General features: G+C 38.5%; 1 protein-coding gene across 1 annotated transcript in view; it reads right to left on the bottom strand.

Annotated features, from left to right (window-relative positions):
• Window positions 1-283: 283 nt before the first annotated feature.
• The window catches only part of LOC123560816 (protein capicua homolog), a 46,619-nt gene continuing 26,282 nt past the window's right edge, over window positions 284-20,620 (bottom strand). The window contains exons 12-25 of the mRNA XM_053516869.1: window positions 18,533-20,127; window positions 18,139-18,303; window positions 15,785-15,841; window positions 14,677-14,843; window positions 13,615-13,733; window positions 12,624-12,809; window positions 10,334-10,504; window positions 9,190-9,545; window positions 8,496-8,666; window positions 7,923-8,062; window positions 7,403-7,548; window positions 3,347-3,547; window positions 2,674-2,826; window positions 284-2,170 (exon numbers count right to left, since the gene is read on the bottom strand). Coding sequence (XP_053372844.1) covers window positions 1,944-2,170; window positions 2,674-2,826; window positions 3,347-3,547; window positions 7,403-7,548; window positions 7,923-8,062; window positions 8,496-8,666; window positions 9,190-9,545; window positions 10,334-10,504; window positions 12,624-12,809; window positions 13,615-13,733; window positions 14,677-14,843; window positions 15,785-15,841; window positions 18,139-18,303; window positions 18,533-20,127 — 3,854 coding nt within the window. The 3' untranslated portion in view covers window positions 284-1,943. The remainder of the gene's footprint in view (window positions 2,171-2,673; window positions 2,827-3,346; window positions 3,548-7,402; window positions 7,549-7,922; window positions 8,063-8,495; window positions 8,667-9,189; window positions 9,546-10,333; window positions 10,505-12,623; window positions 12,810-13,614; window positions 13,734-14,676; window positions 14,844-15,784; window positions 15,842-18,138; window positions 18,304-18,532; window positions 20,128-20,620) is intronic.

The following is a 20,620-nucleotide window of genomic DNA, read 5'->3' as shown; positions in this document are numbered from 1 at the left end:
TGAAAAATATGGCCTTTAGAGAGGTCACAAGGTTTTTCTAATATTTGACCTACTGACCTAGTTTTTGAAGGCACATGACCCAGTTTCGAACTTGACCTAGATATCATCAAGGTGAACATTCTGACCAATTTTCATGAAGATCTTGTGAAATATATGGCCTCTAGAGAGGTCACAAGGTTTTTCTATTTTTAGACCTACTGACCTAGTTTTTGATGGAACGTGACCCAGTTTCGAACTTGACCTAGATATCATCAAGGTGAACATTCTGACCAATTTTCATGAAGATCTTGTGAAATATATGGCCTCTAGAGAGGTCACAAGGATTTTCTATTTTTAGACCTACTGACCTAGTTTTTGATGGCACGTGACCCAGTTTCGAACTTGACCTAGATATCATCAAGATGAACATTCTGACCAACTTTCATAAAGATCCCATGAAAAATGTGACCTCTAGAGTGGTCACAAGCAAAAGTTTACGGACGGACGGACGGACGCACGACGGACACCGCACGATCACAAAAGCTCACCTTGTCACTTTGTGACAGGTGAGCTAAAAAATTGAAGAGAGAGAGGATACCTGCAACTTTTATAGCACATAGTTACGGAATTCCATCCTTCATCAAAAATCCGATTCATTTTATTCAGACTAAAGCATAGCGTACTTCCTTTGTCAAAAACAGCTAGTGAAACTATAAATTGATTAGACACACATTTATATACTGTTGAACTTTGTTTACTTGTTGCCAATAACTCAAACAAATTTGACCTGTTCCGGCGATTTGGAGTGAACAAAGTTCAACTGTATAACCAATACTAACTTATGCAAACTGAAAACCTACAAATCAGAAGGATAACAACAGTAAATTTAGTTGCCATTTCAATCACTATTACCACAACTGTATACAGAATACTGGACCCGTCCTTTTACTAAAAAGATCACCGATTCATAAGCCTCACTTCAGGACCAGCCCTGTAAAAGTGCAGACCTCGTTTTTATGCCTGAATCAGGAGCTTTTAATACAAGTTGTCTGTCACAAAAAGCAGTTAAACATTAAAGCTGGTTATTAATGTGTTTGTAGGCAGTCTGTAAATTTGTCTTATTAAATCAGTTCACAAGCACCCAAGCCTTTGAACAAAAAGCACAGTTATATATGTAATGTCAAAGAGACAGCTTTTCAATACTGAAGCATTATCAAAAATGTGATAGCATAATATTATAGCTCATACAGTATCAATAATACAGACCGAAACTTTGCCACAGAAAAAACAATTATGAAACAAATAGTAAAACTCAAGAATTTGTTGTCTTTCTTTGTAAACACAGACCTTATATAACAAATACATTCAACAAAAATACATTAAACATTCAATTCTGAGGCACCAATGAAAAATGTTCTTAAATGGCAATTTATCATATCCAACGTACACATACATTTTGTGAAATTCTAACTAAATTTACGTCATTCTTTGTTTCCCATCTTCTTAAGCTTATACTTAGCACTCTAAAAAAAAAAAGCAAATAGACCAAACTGAAAAACCGATGCTTAATAGTATGCCATAAGACCTGGGTTTCAAGACTTGTTATCTATTTCTTATTTATCCTTTCAACTTCTACAATGTATAGTTTGCAGACATGACTTTCTACATTCATATCTAGTACCATGTAACTATAGCACCAGACTGGTTCACAATTTCATGTTTTGGATTTTATGACTAGTCCACTGATTCCTCTTTATTTTCTGTACATTTAGCAGGTAAAAAATTTAAAGTTAGTATTCTCCACTGTAATAGTTCACTGGTTCACAAAAATTCATACTTTAAATTTCATGACTGGTCCACTGTTCTGCTTTATTCTTGTTATTTAAGCAAGTTTTACTTCCAAATATATGGCTAGTATATTTCCATGTAGCACTAGACTGGCTTAAAATTCTGTATTTGAGATTTCAAGACTGGTCTGCTGATTCCTCCTGGTTACCAGACTGGGACTCTGAATCACCAGTAGAGTGTGAAGAGTTATCTCCCGCTTCTCCAGTGCCACCTAGTGTAGCTGCTTCATGTGCAGCAGACTGGGCCATCATCTTCTGCCTGACTTCCCGTATTTTCAGTTGCAGACATGTCTTTGTTGGAAAAATGTCCTGGTACCTGGCTTGGAACGTTGCTGTTGCTTGAGCTGTAATTATAATTCAATACAGTTACCGAGTCTGAAAATAAATCACTGAGAAATCATTTCAAAAAAATTTCGTGACTTTGGCCAAACAGCCTTTTAGTCCATAACATGAAATTGCTGATTTCAAACTGTCTAAGCTACTGGTGCTGTTTAAAGATAAAATGCAAATTTCATTCATGAAGTTTTGAAGATATATGCTTACTTATCTATCTAAACAATCAGCTTGTTGAAGCAAAGTTGCAGCGATAAGCAGTAGGCATGTGTGTGTGTTCTAAATCAACAGACAAGTTTGACAGACAGGTAGCAACTGGACATTCCTACCCCCCCCCCCCCCCCCCCCCCCCCCCAATTGCTGCTAATGACAAATTTCCTATCTCTTATTAACACAAAAAATTTTAAACCAGCTATTTAGAACTCATGTTAAAGTTTCATTAATAAGGCCCAAGTTTCCATTACAGAGAAAGTCAGGTATGAAAACTGTTTTGAAAAAATGCATGCATCCTTACCTGAAGGGAAAAGGCCATTTTCTTCAAACAGCTGCATGACAAGGTTCCGTCTTTGGTCCAAGATTCTACGTAAAGATGAAAATTGCCCAGGGGAGCTCGGTGTTTTTGGTGTCATGGGAGAATGTATGTCTCCTTCAGCAAATGGATCTAAACCTGGTAAGATTGAAACAGCATTTTATAAAACTATAATTTGGACGCCTACTCTTAATAATTGTAAATTAGCTGTTTAAATGAAATGCAAAAACAGGTTAATATTGCACGTAACTGGCTGCCGTCGATTTTTATTGGTAACTAATTTTATTAATTTTTATCCAAAACACAAATAACCTTTAACATTATTCTTAGGTCAAGAAAGCATTTTATGACAGTTTGTGGCCATTATCTATCAATACTCCTAATCTGAAATGCAAATTCACACAAAAATGAAAATTTGGAGAATTTGTAAAACTTTGCTCAGTGTTTGAAATGGGATCCATTAAGTATACTTGCAAAGTTACATCTTAATCATTGCTTAGAGTATCGGTAAATATAATTATATCACTTTTGAAGCATACAGCAAAAAATTTTAAAGAAAGTTTAGTACTTACTATCAGGCTTAAAATACCAGTCCAAATATGGAAAAAGAGTAGTATCTAATAACAAAACATGAGTGCATAAAAATAAGAGTTCTTACTTGGTCTTGATATGGCAGCATCTGCCAGAGTATCCAAGCTAAAGTCTTTGCCGAAGAACTGACCATCATCAAATCGAGCACTTCTTGGAGTCTTGGGTGTATGAGGGAGTGAAGCCAGTGGTGTATGGGGTAGTGACGGGGTGTGGGGCGTCTGCGGGGTGTCTGATGTATGATCTGAACTGTCATTATTGTCTGGCTTGGCTGAAAATGTACATATTCATATAAAACATTCTCAAAACAAGAAACTAAAGAACATTTTGAGACAGTAAAATCTATGCTTGCAGCCATCTTTATTAAGAATTGCATGGTAGCCTCATTTCCCTGTCTCCTTTTCCATATGAGCCGCACCATTAGAAAACCAGTGTAGTGCATTTGCGACCAGCATGGATCCAGACCAGCCTGCGCATCTGCGCAGTCTGGTCAGGATCCATGCTGTTCGCTTTCAAAGCCTATTGCAATTAGAGAAACCATTAGAGAACAGCATGGATCCTGATGCGAAGGCTGGTCTGGATCCATGCTGGTCGCAAACGCACTATGTTGCTTTTCTCATGGTGTAGCTCATATTATATTCCTTTACCATAATAAAGTCGGAGTGGCTCTTCAGACAACATGGACTGTATATCACAAAATGCAATACTAAGACTAGAAATTGCTTTTGTAAAAAAAGCGCATGTCTCCCCCAAAGCAAAGTCCTATAGGCAAGAAGTCAATAGGGGTCAGGAGCGAAAGTCAAAGAGACACTGATGGTTGGCTGCAATAGGGATCATCTACTTGGCATGTCCAGTCATCTCGTTAAATTTCAACACTCTTGGCCTAGTGGTTCTCAAGTCACTGTTCAGGCTCCTGTGACCTTGACCTTTGATCAAGTGACCTCAAAATAAATAGGGGTCATCTACTCTGCATGTCCAATCATCCTATTAGGTTTCAACATTCTAGGTCAAGTGGTTCTCAAGTTATTTCCAAAAAATGATTTTACATTACCAGGCCTCTGTGACCTAGACCTTTAATAGACTGACCCCAAAATCAGTAGAGGTCATCTACTCTGCATGTTCAATCATCATATGAAGTTTCAACATTCTGGGTCAAGTGGTTCTCAAGTTATTGATCTGAACTGGTTATCAATGTTCAGGCCCCTGTGATCTTGACCTTTGACGGAGTTACCCCAAAATCAATAGGGGTCATCTATTCTTCATGTCCAATCATCAAATGAAGTTTCAACATTCTGGGTCAAGTGGTTCTCTAGTCATTGATCGGAAATGGTTTTCAATGTTCAGGCCCCTGTGACCTTGACCTTTGACGGAGTGACCCCAAAAACAATAGGGATTGTCTACTCCAGCAGCCCTACAACCCTATGAAGTTTGAAGGTTCCTTTAACGGAGTGACCCCAAAAACAATAGGGGTCATTTACTCTTTATGAACAATCATCCTATGAAGTTTCAACATTCTGGGTCGAGAGGTTCTCAAGTTATTGACTGGAAATGGTTTTCCATGTTCAGGCCCCTATGACCTTGACCTTTAACAGAGTGACCCCAAAATCGTTAGGGGTCATCTACTCTGCATGACCAATCATCCTATGAAGTTTCATCATTCTGGGTCAAGTGGTTCTCAAGTTACTGACCGGAAATGGTTTTCAATGTTCGGGCCCCTGTGACCTTGACCTTTAACAGAGTGACCCAAAAATCGTTACGGGTCATCTACTCTTCATGACCAATCATCTTATGAAGTTTCAACATTCTGGGTCAAGTGGTTCTCTAGTTACTGATCGGAAATGGTTTTCAATGTTCAGGCCCCTGTGAACTTGACCTTTAACAGAGTGACCCCAAAATCGATAGGGGTCATCTACTGTGCATGTACAATCATCCTATGAAGTTTCAACATTCTGGGTCAAGTGGTTCTCTAGTTATTGATCGGAAATAGTTTTCAATGTTCAGACCCCTGTGACCTTGATCTTTGACAGAGTGACCCCAAAATCAATAGGGGTCATCTACTCTTCATGACCAATCATCCTATGAAGTTTCAACATTCTGGGTCAAGTGGTTCTCTAGTTATTGATCAGATATGGTTTTCAATGTTCAGGCCCCTGTGACCTTGACATCTGACATAGTGACCCCAAAATCGATAGGGGTCATCTACTCTTCATGACCAATCATCCTATGAAGTTTCAACATTCTGGGTCAAGTGGTTCTCTAGTTATTGATCGGAAATGGTTTGCAATGTTCGGGCCCCTGTGACCTTGACCTTTAACAGAGTGACCCCAAAATCAATAGGGTCATCTACTCTTCATGACCAATCATCCTATGAAGTTTCAACATTCTGGGTTAAGTGGTTCTCTAGTTATTGATCGGAAATGGTTTTCAATGTTCAGGCCCCTGTGACCTTGACCTTTAACGGAGTGACCCCAAAATCAATAGGGGTCATCTATTCTTCATGACCAATCATCCTATGATGTTTCAACATTCTGGGTCAAGTGGTTCTCTAGTTATTGCTCAGAAATGGTTTCCAATGTTCAGGCCCCTGTGACCTTGACCTTTGACAGAGTGACCCCAAAATCGATAGGGGTCATCTACTCTTCATGACCAATCATCCTATGAAGTTTCAACATTCTGGGTCAAGTGGTTCTCTAGTTATTGATCGGAAATGGTTTTCAATGTTCAGGCCCCTGTGACCTTGACCTTTGACAGAGTGACCCCAAAATCAATAGGGGTCATCTACTCTTCATGACCAATTGTCCTATGAAGTTTCAACATTCTGGGTCAAGTGGTTCTCTAGTTATCGATCGGAAATGGTTTTCAATGTTCAGGCCCCTGTGACCTTGACCTTTGACGGAGTTACCCCAAAATCAATAGGGGTCATCTATTCTTCATGTCCAATCATCCTATGAAGTTTCAACATTCTGGGTCAAGTGGTTCTCTAGTCATTGATCGGAAATGGTTTTCAATGTTCAGGCCCTGTGACCTTGACCTTTGACGGAGTGACCCCAAAAACAATAGGGATCGTCTACTCCAGCAGCCCTACAACCCTATGAAGTTTGAAGGTTCTAGGTCAAATGGTTCTCCAGTTATTGCTCAGAAATGAAGTGTGACGTACGGATGGACTGACGGACAGGGCAAAAACAATATGTCTCCCCCAGAGGGGGGTGGGGGGAGACATAAATATAGATGGCACAAAGTTGCCTGATAGCTGAGCCAAGTTAACAGGTTTTAAAACCATTTAACTTGAAATTACATTGGACAAATCTTTTAGAGTTTTATTGTTTAACGGAGCCAAACAATTATGAGCAAATATCCTGAGAACTTACAGAAGCAAAGCAGCTATGGACCAAGTCTGGAATTTTTTTAAGTAAAACTATAAATAATTCTAATAATGTAGTTAAGTACAGCCTCATTTGCCTACTGGTAATCCAAATGCACTGTACACTGAATGGAAAACAGGAAAAAAATATACATTATACAATCTGTATTTTTCCTCTGCCAACTTTTGTTTCAGTGATAAAACCCAAAATCAAACTACAGTATAATCATTAATATTTGTGAGGACATTTTCACGGATTTCATGGTTGAATCAATTCACGAAATTAAATCCCAACAAACAGGTAAAATTCCCATATATCTTGTGTTTTGACTTTGTTTTGTTTTGTTAGGTTTAACCTTGCAGGAACACATAATTATATGGGTCATATGGCAATTTTTGGGCTTTCATGGTGGAGGAAGACCCCAGGTGCCCCTCCGTGCCATATTTCATCATAGGAGGCACCTGGCTAGAACAACCGACCTTCTGTAAGCAAGCTGGATGGTTTCCTCACATAAAGTATTCAACGCCAAGAGTGAAGCTCAAACCCATATTGGTGAGGTGAAAGTGATTCAAAGTCAGCGATCTCAACCACTTGGCCACTGAGGCCACCAATACATATTATATTCGAAAGTCAAATCCAGAAAACAACAGTTTTGGTCAAAACCACAAAACTTCGTGCCCTAGAAATTAAATGATTTCACAATATACATACAAACTAAGATAGCTGAATAACAGACAAAGTGTAATCAAGTTCATTTTCTATACCTAAAGAAGACATTTTTCGGCGCTTTTTGTAGCTGACAATAATTCCCCTTGGACTCTGTGGTAGCGGGGTACCAACTTCAGATGTTTCGGGGTTAAACTGTGGCAGCTGCTCAAACCGCTGGCCAAAGTTCACACGCTCCAATACCCTACAACATTTTTAAAGATTGAAAAAATTTTACACAGCTGAGTTGCATATATAATACACTAACCTGTCAGTTAAAAAATTCATCTGTATATCAAATCAAAACAAAGGAAAACTCTGGAACCAATGGATTCTCTCATAATGGTGCTATATAGAGTGATCATATGCATTAGTCTGTATCAGAAATGTACAAAATGGAAATTAATTCTTTTACTGAAGGAGATATAGCACTTTTGCACTTCATTTCCTTAAACTGTTATCTATATTGGCTGCAAGTTTCAATGAAATCGCTTCAATACTACTGGATATTTTAACTCCAGAAAGGCCTAAATCAAGCTTTTTATCTAAAATTTATTATGTCATATAAATTTTACTTACTTGTCCATTCCATCATCGATATTCTTTTTGAAGATTGTTTTTCTTGGGCTACTGAGCCCAGGAGAAGGCATGGGCGACGGGACATTCAGTGTTGATGGGCTTGGTAAAGGTGGTGGCTTACGTTTGACTTTCTCGCCAGCCTGAAGTATCAAATGTTTGAAATGTAAAGTACTTTGATCTGATCCATTAGTAAATTATTTTTAACTTGAGCCAATTCGAAAAAAACATAAATTAAAGTATCAATGTTTGAAATATTAAGTACTTCGATTCGATTTATTAGTAAAATATTTGTAACTTGAGCCAATCAGAGCCAATTTTCTCAATGTTTCAATTAGACTAAACTTAGATTGCTTTCTTCATAGAATATCAAAATGGGAGAAAACTTTTGCCAAGAAGTTGTTTTTTTTTCATCATCTTTTCTGCTATTCAGGCATTGTATGTGTTCTAACACATTCCTTCAAACATCAGAATACTGTATGAACTAAAATGCAATAAAACTGAATAAGTAAAGAGAAAACAGCTTTCAAACAAAACATTTAAAGGAATGTTATTTTAATACAGTAAGAAACTTACAGATGGCGGTGGTGACAGCATTTGTATTGAGCTGCTCTGTGACTCGGATTCTTCAGGACCAGTCACTGTGATCTGGGTCACTGCAGAGGTTGAAGGCTGGTCATGTGACACCTGCTGGTTCCTGTCATCAGACATGGAAGCTTCCTGGTTACCAGATTTGCTACTGTAGACCTAAAAAAGAGGGAGTTTTTGGTCAAACTGTGAAAAATCCGGTTTAATGTGCAATGCATATGCTAAGCTTGATCAGGCTATTTACTTTCCTGTACACACATTCCACAGCATTTTTTTTTCTGGTGTATGTGTGTGAGGGATGGGGCTAGGGGGCGTGAGTAAAATCAGACATATAATTTTTGGAGAAGTACAAAAACAATGTATCAAATGGAAAATATTTGTGACATTTTTGAAGGCAACATTCCAGAAAATACTATGAAATAATTTCATTTAGCAGGCACAATTTTTTTTTAACAAAACAACTATTTCTTGCGGATATAAATTTATTGGTTTTGACCTTTGAACATAATACGAATAGGAATTTTACCGATTTGTTCGGATAAAATTCCATAAATTGGCCCTACCACAAAAATCCCCAAAATTAGTCCCCTCTATGAAAATTGATGATTTCACAGGATCTATTTTTTTTAAAAGCTATGTATGAACAGTTCTAAACATTAGGTCTAACATTAAATGTACAAACCTTTCTATCCTTTTTAAATGGTTTTATGCCATTTTCTGCTATGAAATCTTTATATCTCTTCCCTTTCCCCGGCCTCTGAGGTTTTCCATTAGCATCCACTTCTGGGACCTCTTGATTTTGTACCTCTTGACCTTTTTGACCTTCTGAACTCTCCGCTGGCTTATTCACTGGTGAAGGAGACAGCACCAGAGGGGACGGCCTTTGAGGTCTGTGATCCAACACTTGATCTCTCACAGACTGGGATGGGGAGGACCTCGAAGGAGACAAGATCCCCGATGGGGATGCAAGAGCAGACGACAAGTTTGGTGACATAGGGAAACCTTTGGGTGTTGAAGCACTACCATACTGTTTTTGAGCTGTGGAAAAAAACAACAACCACAAAATCATCTAAATGTAAATAAAAGAAACTGTCAAATCATTTTTTTGAGGGTATGAAATTTCATGTTAGTGTTTTAAAGAGCTACTTCCAGAGGATATGAAATCTTGGATTTCAATTCTTTAACATAAAATGAAAAAGAATTTTACAATGTCATGTCAGTTGGGATAAAATTTCATGGATTGAGACAAGCAAGAAATCTTCAAAATGGGTTCCCATGAATATCAATGATTTTACAGTATACGATTGTGTTTCTGCAGACTGTAATACAGTAATTTGATTCCTACTGATGTTTCTAATATATTTAGTACAATATCATCTTAACTTTTATGTAAATTTAGGTAAAACAGACTTTGATCACTTTAAAATATTATCTTATATAATTCAGTTCAAACAGAACTGTACAACAGAGATATAGATCCTTTGTTCCATATTCTAGTAACATGCCTATAATTGACTTTTTTGCTCGAACTTGACGGCACAAGCAAAATTTGTTTGAGTTATTGGTAGTTTGAGCCATCGAAGAGTATACATTATACTGATATCTTGCCAGGACCCGACGGTGAGTCCGAGCGAAGGGCGGTGTAGAAATTATCCAACTAAGGGTGAACAAAGTTTGACTGTAATTGTGACATGATAATGGCCGCCTCATGGCTAATGTAGATAAGAAGGCACACTGGACATGACCTCAAAATTGGGCTGCCAACAATGGCCCAACACCTTAGTCTTAACAAAACTTACTCACTATTTATCATGAAAGCAACTCACCAGGAAGTGTGTTGAATTTCTGGAGGCTCTCTGTGCCTACTGGTATGTTTGCAATAGTAGCCTTCACCTTCTGCGGTTTGGGCTGAAGATTTGAACTCGTTATGTAACCAATCTCCCCCTTCATTTCTGATGCCATTGTTACGTAACTTTGATTCTTTAGGTTCATAACACCTGAAAAATAAAAAACATTTTGTGTTAAAATTTTAAAGCTATTTTGCCAGGTTTTATAAAGCTTGAAACTAATCCAGGTTGTGATAAAATCTGACTGCAGAAGGCAGATTGCTGCTTAACACAGGTGCAAACTAGAACAAAATTGAGCCACGCCATGAGAAAACCAACACAGTGGGTTTGCGACCACCATGGATCCAGACCAGCCTGCGCATGCGCGCAGACTGGTCAGGATCCATGCTGTTCGCTAACAGTTTCTCAATTGCAATAGGCTTTGACAGCAAACAGCATGGATCCTGACCAGACTGTGCAGATGCGCAGGCTGGTCTGGATCCATGCTGGTCGCAAACCCACTTATGTTGATTTTCTCATGGCGCAGCTCTAATGTCAATTCAGAGAGTCAGCTGACAGGCTGCTTAAGCCAAAAGGCTGTTTAACACAGGTGGCCAATGAGTAAAGTGGCTGCTTAATGCAGATGGCCAATGAGGTAACTATATTTCAAACTGAACCAAAAAAAACTGATCTTTCACAGTACCAACTTGTACTATAATCATTCTATAGAGCAGAACAAAAACTTGAACTGACTGTCTGACTTCATTTTTTTCTACATTTTCAGTGTACGTTACTTTTCAAAATATAAGTTAAGACACTTATTTCAGTATGTATTTTATTGTCACATGTAAGCCTGGTGTTCTCCCTAGAGAAATACTGCCATTAAAGACTTTGCTTTGTTCTTATGAGATATATAGCCTCTGAGGTAACAACATGCGTTTCAATTTCCAAAATAAATAATTAATCTGACTGAGTTATATTGGCAAGCCATGAAATGGCCTGATTTATAGACGGGAAACTAATTACAAGCAATGTTTAAACCTTGATTTACTTTGAACATCATTGTCTTATAATAATTAAAATATATCCAGACTGTTTAGACCTATAAAATGCAATGCTACAGGATCAATAAGCACTACACTGCCCCTGGTGTAAAAAAACAAGGCAGTCTGAAAGACAGCTAAATCCCCAGCCACTGCTATGGATAGTGAAAGAGTAAAACCTTTGATTTTAGCTGTGACCTTGACCTTGAACTGACATGGCTGACTCATGAATTCTGCACAACATCTTGATGAGGTGATCATTTGACCAAAGTTTCATGAAAATCCTTCAAGGGGTTTAGGAGATACAGAGTGGACTCCAAATGGAAGGCTCAAACTTTCGACCCTTAGTTGTGACCGTGACCATGAGCTGGCATGGTTGACTCATAATTTCTGCACATCGTTCTGATGAGGTAATCATTTGACCCAAGTTTTATAAAATTCCTTCAAGGGGTTTAGGAGATATAGAGCGGACACGAAATAGAAGGCTCAAACTTTCGACCCTTAGTTGTGACCTTGACCTTGAGCCGACATGGCTGACTCATAAGTTCTGCACATCGCCTTGATGAGGTGATCGTTTGACCCAAGTTTGATGAAAATCCTTCAAGGGGTTTAGGAGATATAGAGCGGACACAAAATGGAAGGTTCAAACCTTTGACCCTAAGTTGTGACCTTGACCTTGAGCCGGCATGACTGACTCATGGTTCTGCATATCGTCTTGATGAGGTGATCATTTGACCCAAGTTTTATAAAATTCCTTCAAGGGGTTTAAGAGATATAGAGCGGACACAAAATGGAAGGCTCAAACCTTTGACCTTGAGTTGTGACCTTGACCTTGAGCTGGCATGGTTTACTCTTGGGTTCTGCACATCGTCTTGATGTGGTGATCATTTTACCCAAGTTTTATAAAATTCCTTCAAGTGGTTTAGGAGATATAGAGCGGACACAAAATGGCAGGCTCAAACCTTTGACCTGGAGTTGTGACCTTGACCTTGAACCGAGAAGGCTGACTCATGGGTTCTGCACATCGTCTTGATGAGGTGATCATTTGACTCAAGTTTCATGAAAATCCTTCAAGGGGTTTAGGAGATATGGACCGGACACGATTTTGTTACGGACGGAAGGACAGACGCAGACCATTCCTATAATCCCTCCGCCATGGCAGGGGATTAAAAAAACAAGAAAAAAAGAAAAAGAAAAAAAAACCTCAAGATTTTTTTGTCCTTAAAAAATTTAAAACAATAGTATACCTTGGTAAAACATTGGACTCTGGCTTTCCGGTGGAGTTCCCGTTTTACTTAGCACTGGGGTAGGTTTAGGCGCTATTGTTGGTTGTGTACAGGGTTGTGACGATGCCATTGAAACATTACCAGCTGAGGGCGGTCTCTGAACATTCTGGGGCTGAATCAGAACCTGCTGTACAGTCCCTTGTTGTCCTGGCAACACAAAGAAAATATATGAAGAAGCATGAAGATAAGATTGGGCTACAAATCTTTATCTTGAAAAAACTACTACAATATGGCAGAATGGCAGTGTGGCCCTACTTTAGTTATCATTCTGAAACTGACAAGTTGATGAAGAGCATTTCTTGTCATAGTGAAAGATACTAACATACTAACTAAATTAATATCAACAGAGTTCTATGTGAGATTTTTTAAATGTTATTTCAAAGATTTTTATCAAGTTCAGAATGTTTCTAAAAAAGGGGCCTTGATCCACTTCACATCAAAACAAAGACGACTTCACTGAGTGACCACAAACAAATATTAAACAATTTAGTTGGAATCTCTGAGATTTTATCTTTTACTCATGAACACCATATCTAACATTTTCACTTGTGACTGTGAAAATATTGCATCTGGTGTTCACTTATGAAAGATATTTCAATCTTAAACCGAAACATACAAATATCCTCTACATAATTAGGAAACAGGGATTTACTGTAAAAACATAAAAATTTGGTGTTTTATCTAATTGGCAGAAGTACAATCAACAGAAGAAAAATTTTTTTTTTCAAGTGCTGCATCTGTATTCAGCAATGTTTTAAGTCTGAAATTTACTTAGGAACAGCCAATACTCAATAAGCCATAGTTTTGTTTACAGTAAATTGCTACTATGCAGAGTTTCACCACAATCTACACAAATATAACACTGACAGAACAAAAAGAAAATTTAGCATTTTTAAGTCTTAGTTTCAGACTTAAAATGTTGATGAATACAGGTAAACAACTAGTAACATACCTTGTACCGATCCCACATACTGTATATATGCTGGTGACGCTGCTGACGATACAACCTTCACCCCTGGGGATGCCACTGATGATGCAGCTATACTGTTGGCAGGTTGCACAAATGCTAACCTACAAGCAGAGTAATAAATATTTGTTCATACAGAGATATTTTTACCACCAACCAGTCAAGTCAAGACTATAAATATTTGGATATGGATTGAAATTCGTCATAAAAATATTTTCAGCATGTCAACGATCAGAATGGCATTTGTGTGTGTGTGTGTGTATTTTGTGTTTAATGACTGTCCATACGGCCTTTCAGCCACAGAGAAGCCGACGCTACGTAAATTACGGACCACAGCAAAGCATCTTTAAGCCCTTGAACATTAAATATGACACAAACCTGTCCCAGGTGCCACTGCTTTTCTTATGTACTATTTCCTCATAAAGGAGTTTGTATACTTGCGCCATGATGTGCACCGATTCTTTCTCTGCCAACAAAAGCAGGACAAGTTGCCAAAGATCGTTCACAAAAGTTTCACATCTTGCTTGACCAAGATTGGTACAGGGTCACAAAATGAAAACATTTGTTAAATCATTCTGACATTGGGTCATCATTTTCTGACTAGAAGATCTTTAAATTTAGGTGAAAACATTTCAGAATTGGGCTAGCAGGTTGTTTTTTTTGAAACCTAACCTTATCCCACTGGCTGCTATATTTTTGTTAACAAATCCACATGGCCTGAAGGACTTTGGTAGATGGTCATCCAAAGGAAAATGCTGTAGAATTATTTCAAAATCAGGCACGCTGATCGTATGATTTTAAAAGTTTGCCTTTTGGCTACCATGGCAACCAGAATTCTGCACCAATGACCTAGTTTTAGGGAACCACCCAAGCAACATTCCTGTGTAGTTTAAATGAATCTGACTTTGTGGTTTAGGAAGTGGTGTTCTTTAAGAAATTGTGGATGACAGACTGACACTGAAAGCTCCTAAAAGCTCACCACAAGCACTTCCTGCTCATGTAAACTAAAAACTCAAAATGAAACAGCCTATTTGCTTGTATACTCACTTCTGTGTTGATGGGAGTATCACCCGCTGTTGTTGTTGTTGTTGTTGCTGCTGCTGTTGCTGGTTGACTTGTACCTGGGTCTGCTGGTACTGAACCGGAGCCTGCAAAGCTTGCTGCAAGGTTGGCTGCTGGACCGGCTGCTGCAATGCTTGTTGTATCAGGGGTTGCTGCCAACATAAATAAAATAACCACTCAATAGATTAACCCTTATCCTGCTAAATTTCTATAATGAACTTATCCATCTTTTAATTTGGACAGTAAAATTACCTGTTAAAAGGGGTGCTTACCAAAAAGATACTGACTGAATGGCAAACAGTGCAGGTCATGATCAGCCTGCACAGACAAAGGCAGAATCAATCGTGTCCAGCGTGATAAGTGCTAAGACTTGTCATTCTAAATTAGTACAGCTTTGAAACCAGTTACATAATTCAAGCAGCTGATTGGCTGTTACAGACGACAATCTTGAAATTAACAAATGAGATTATATGATGAAAAATCATACATTTATGTTGATTTAATTTTGATCGTAACCTTCAAAATTAGTTAAAGCTATAATTTCATGTACTTTTTTAAATTTTGGCATCAAATACTGAAAGAACTTTTCGATAGACTTCATTTTGTTTATGTTTTTTGTGAATGACATCAGGTTGTGCATGCAATCTTGCAGAAAGTGCTGTCTTTAATATTATAACACCAATGTTGTTTAGGTATACAAAAATAAATGCTTTTTTCTCGCCATACAAAATGTATAGTGAATGTAAATATTTTAACCTTTAGCCTGCTAAAATCCTAAAACAGACTGGTCCATCATTCAGTTTGGGCAGTATCACTTATTATTCAAAAGGGTGTTCACTGAAAATTTACTGACTGAATAGCGAACAGTGCAGACCCTGATCAGACTGCACGGATGTGCAGGCTGATCTTGGTCTGCACTGGTCGCAAAGGCAAAACCCCTTGCTGCCAGCAGGCTAAAGGTTAATTTAAAAGTGGAGCATGTTAATGCTGAATACTGACGTCCAATTTTTTTCTTCCAAAATTTTGATAGGAGACAAATATCTACAACTGAAGGTTAGTGGAAGTGGAGAGTGGTATCTATTGTTTCTCTTACCTGTGTATTTAGTGCCTGAAGTGGCTGAATTGTCTGTAGTTGTTGCTGTAACGAATTCTGGAAGGTGAAATAAATTTTTTTTTTTTGTTTAAATTTGTTTTCTAGCAGTATTTCAGTTTTTGTAACAGTGGTAACGTAACATAAACAGTGTTCCTTGATTCTGTGCTAAAACAAACTTGTTCTCAGCAAGACAATGACAACTCCTACGAATGTCTCCTGTGTTACAGAATTTCATCTTGTACAGGAAACGAAAACCTTATGATTCATTACCTACCTCCTGAGCTAAAAAGAGAGCTAGCAATACCTAAAGTTAAATATATTACTTCTAAAAAAGAGCACAATACACATAACATCATGCCAAAAAAAGTACAAACTGGTATTTTTAACATTTACATGTAAACAAGAGGGCCATGAAGGCCCTGTATCGCTCACCTGACCTATTGACCTAAAGATCATCAAGATCAACATTCTGACCAAGTTTCATTAAGATATGGTCATAAATGTAGCCTCTAAAGTGTTAACTAGCTTTTCCTTTGATTTGACCAGGTGACCTAGTTTTTGCCCCCACATGACCCAGATTTAAACTTGACCTAAAGATCACCAAGATTAACATTCTGATTAAGTTTCAAGAAGATACAGTCATAAATGTGGCCTCTAGAGTGTTAACAAGCTTTTCCTTTGATTTGACCTAGTGACCTAGTTTTTTAACACACCTGACCCAGATTTAAACTTGACCTATAGATCATCAAGATTAACATTCTGACCAAGTTTCATTAAGATATGGTCATAAATGTGGCCTCTAAAGTGTTAACTAGCTATTCCTTTTATTTGACCCCCGTGACCTAGTTTTTGACCCGACATGACCCAGATTCGAACTTGACCTAAAGACCATCAAGTTTAACATTCTGACTAAGTTTCATGAAGATACAGTCATAAATGTGGCCTCTAGAGTGTTAACAAGCTTTTCCTTTGATATGACCTAGTGACCTAGTTTTTGACTCCATCTGACCCAGATTTAAACTTGACCTAAAGATCATCAAGATTAACATTCTGACCAAGTTTCATTAAGATATGGTCATAAATGTGGCCTCTACAGTGTTAATTGGCTTTTCCTTTGATTTGACCTGGTGACCTAGTTTTTGACCCGACATGACGCAGATTCAAATTTTTCCTAAAGATCATCAAGTTTAACATTCTGACTAAGTTTCATGAAGATATAGTCATAAATGTGGCCTCTAGAGTGTTAACAAGCTTTTCCTTTGATATGACCTAGTGACCTAGTTTTTGACCCCACCTAACCCAGATTTGAAATTGAGCTATAGATCATCAAGATTAACATTTTGACCAAGTTTCATTAAGATATGGTCATAAATGTGGCCTCTACAGTGTAAACTAGCTTTTCATTTGATTTGGCTTGGTGACCTAGTTTTTTATCCTACATGACCCAGATTCAAACTGGACTTTAAGATCATCAATATTAACAATCTGACCAAGTTTCATGAAGATACAGTCATAAATGCGGCTTCTACAGTGTTAACAAGCTTTTCCTTTGATTTGACCTGGTGACCTAGTTTATGAACCCAGATAACCAAATATCGAACTCGTCCAAGATTTTATTAAGGGTAACATTCTGACCAAGTTTCATTAAGACTGGGCCAAAAATGTGACCTCTAGAGTGTTAACAAGCTTTTCCTTTGATTTGACCTGGTGACCTAGTTTTTGACCCCAGATGACCCAATATCAAACTCGTCCAAGATTTTATTGAGGATAACATTCTGACCAAGTTTCATTAAGATTGGGCCAAAAATGTGACCTCTAGAGTGTTAACAAGCTTTTCCTTTGATCTGACCTGATGACCTAGTTTTTGATCCCAGATGATCCAATATCGAACTCGTCCAAGATTTTATTGAGGGTAACATTCTGACCAAGTTTCATTAAGATTGGGCCAAAAATGTGACCTCTAGAGTGTTAACAAGCTTTTCCTTTGATTTGACCTGATGACCTAGTTTTTGATCCCAGATGACCCAATATCGAACTCGTCCAAGATTTTATTGAGGGTAACATTCTGACCAAGTTTCATTAAGATTGGGTCAAAAATGTGACCTCTAGAGTGTTAACAGTCAAATTGTTGACGACGGACGGACGGACGACGGACGACGACGGACGCCGGACACAGGGTGATCACTAAAGCTCACCTTTGAGCACTTCGTGCTCAGGTGAGCTAAAAACATCATTAAGAACCTTTTGCAAATTCAAATATTTTGCGTTACAAATCATCTGACAAACAATAAGATTCATCGATTATACAACACAAAAGGCTGCACAATAAAATTCAGTTCAAATATGTAAACTACCTGTAACTGTTGATGATTCTGTTGTTGCCTAGATACGACAGGTTGATTGACTTGTGCAGACTGGATCTGTACCTGTTGAGGTGAAGCCAGGACCCCTGGAGACTGAGTAACAGCTACGTACTGTGTCACAGTCTGCTGTTTGTTTCCAACATTCTGACTGATCACCTGTTCATGTATAAATGACAACTTTTTGTGTGAAAGCAAATTTGAGTCAACCTATTACAAATTACCAAAACGTAGAACAACACACTTGGAAAGAAAAATACATTAAAGGCCTGCCAGCCTCCTAAACCTTTTTGGGATTCTTTACTTCAATCTTTTAATAACTCCAAAATATGTATTTTATTTTAACAAACTGAAAAGCATTCTTTGAATCAATATAAGAAGAACAAACCTGTATTGTCTGAGGTGCAGTGTTCAACTGGGGTGAGGCTGCCGGCGACGGATGTTGTTTCACTGGACTAGGAACGACCTTGAATCCAGGCGTAATCTGGATTTTTCCGGCCTGGACCTGCTGTGGTGACACTTTAACCTGTTGCACTTGCTGCATGGACTGAGCCTGTGCATTGTTCTGGTTCCCAGCAAACGTCAGCTGAATACTGCCCTGTGGTAGGTGGGTACCAGGCAATGCCATCTGGATGACATGATTCTGGACTTTACCACCAGGCTGAGGTGCCTGCATCCGAATAGAGGGTAGAATATACTGTACATGTGTAGGCTGGACATGCTGGTTAAAATTTGGTGTAACTGGTTGTCCCGGTGATGGTGAATTCAGAGCTGGCTGGATTGTTTGACCCCCTTGACCTGGTTTGATGATAAAGTTAGTTAGGACAGTGGGTGGTGCCATTGTCTGTGTAGGTGTGGCCTGACCTTGGTTTTGTGCTGCTGACAGAGAAGGCACATAGTTCTGTAGTGAGTTACCGATGTACTGTGTAGAACCTGCTACTGACAGTGTTGGTGGTTTGGTAACCGTTGGCGATGCCATAGCTTGTGATCCAATAATCATGCCATACTGAGTGGCAGGTATTCCTTGAAGAACTATAGTTCCGCCCATATTCTTCAGACCAGCTGAAGAGGCATTTGGCAGAATTGTCTGGGGCTGTACATTAGCGGCTGCTATCGAAGCGTTAAAAGTCCCGTTAACTGGATTTTGCTGTAATGAAACTGAGGGGACAGAAGCTGAAATTGGTTTCCCCATTGTTGTAAATGTCGGTATTACAGTATTCTTGATGGCATATTGCTGATTCAGCATTGCCTGTTGTGGTGAAGGAACAATATGTATAGATGTTGTAGTGACTGGCCGACTGTTCTGCGCACCAGTCTGTAACGTCTGCTGCAGTATTGACGGAGTAGTCGATACTGGCGTCATCTGTCTTTGAGGCTGTTGCTGTTTGATTGGGCCACGTTGAGAAAATTTCCCAATAATTGGACCACCTCGGCCATTTTGATTACCCAGAGTAGTTTCCATATTTGAACTCATTATAATTTTTTGTTCACTTCCTGTTGCCATGGTGATATTGTGGATTTTCATCTGCTGCTGATGTATTCCTCTTGTTGAGGATACACTTTCCCCACGGAGATTACTTGGCATGTGATCAAATAAACTTGATCTCAGATCTTGCACACTTCCAGTTGACAAGTAGCGAGACTGTTTCCCCTTCGCTTTAAAAACTGCCCCAGTCGGCTGGAAGTTTGAACCGTTGCTAGAAGGCCTTGGTATCTGCCTATCGGCAAAACTTTGATGACCCGGTGAAACACCAACTGGGCTGTTTGGACCAGGTTTTCCCGAATCTGGGATACGTTTTATTGGTTTTGGACGATATGTTATGTCAGATGAATTGATGTGTTTCATTACTGGTGAAAATCGTTGCTGTGGAAATGCCTTGTTCTCGATAATGTCATCTTCTGGCGTACTGTCTGTTTCACTGTCACTAACATGTTCCCGACAATTTAGGTCAATGCCGTCTGCATCTGATCCCTTCTCTTTGTCTGAAATTGACAAAATAAAAATTAAGAGTTACATTACTTGTTATGTAATGTCATTTCATGATACAAAATATACCTGAATTCAGAAAGCATTTGGCCTGATAGTTTCTGAGAAACCTGTCGTTAAGAGAGGCATAATTTGATAGTATAATTCTATATCATTCCAAAGTTATGTTACTTGTCCTGTGAGGTCATCAGGCATTTGAAGCTTGAAACCATTTAGCCTAGTAGTTTCTGAAAAACATGCTTACATGCAAAATTTTTATTAACTAGAATTGTGTCCGTAGGACATGGATGCCCCCACATACTGTACTATCCTCTATATACCAAAACTATCAAAGGGCCATAACTGCAGTAAAATTATTCACAGAAAAAAATCTTTCCTTTATATTCATCTGTACATCAAGCTTGTTCATCTGTAAAAGTTTGTAGCAAATCAGGCTAATAGTTTGGGAGAAGTTGGACTCTCTATATTCCATATAGAAACAAGAGCACC

The sequence above is a fragment of the Mercenaria mercenaria genome, chromosome 10 (genome assembly GCF_021730395.1).
Source record: "Mercenaria mercenaria strain notata chromosome 10, MADL_Memer_1, whole genome shotgun sequence".
NCBI lineage: Eukaryota > Metazoa > Mollusca > Bivalvia > Venerida > Veneridae > Mercenaria > Mercenaria mercenaria.
Note: the sequence above shows the minus strand (reverse complement) of the source record. Positions and strands in the feature narration are given on the sequence as shown.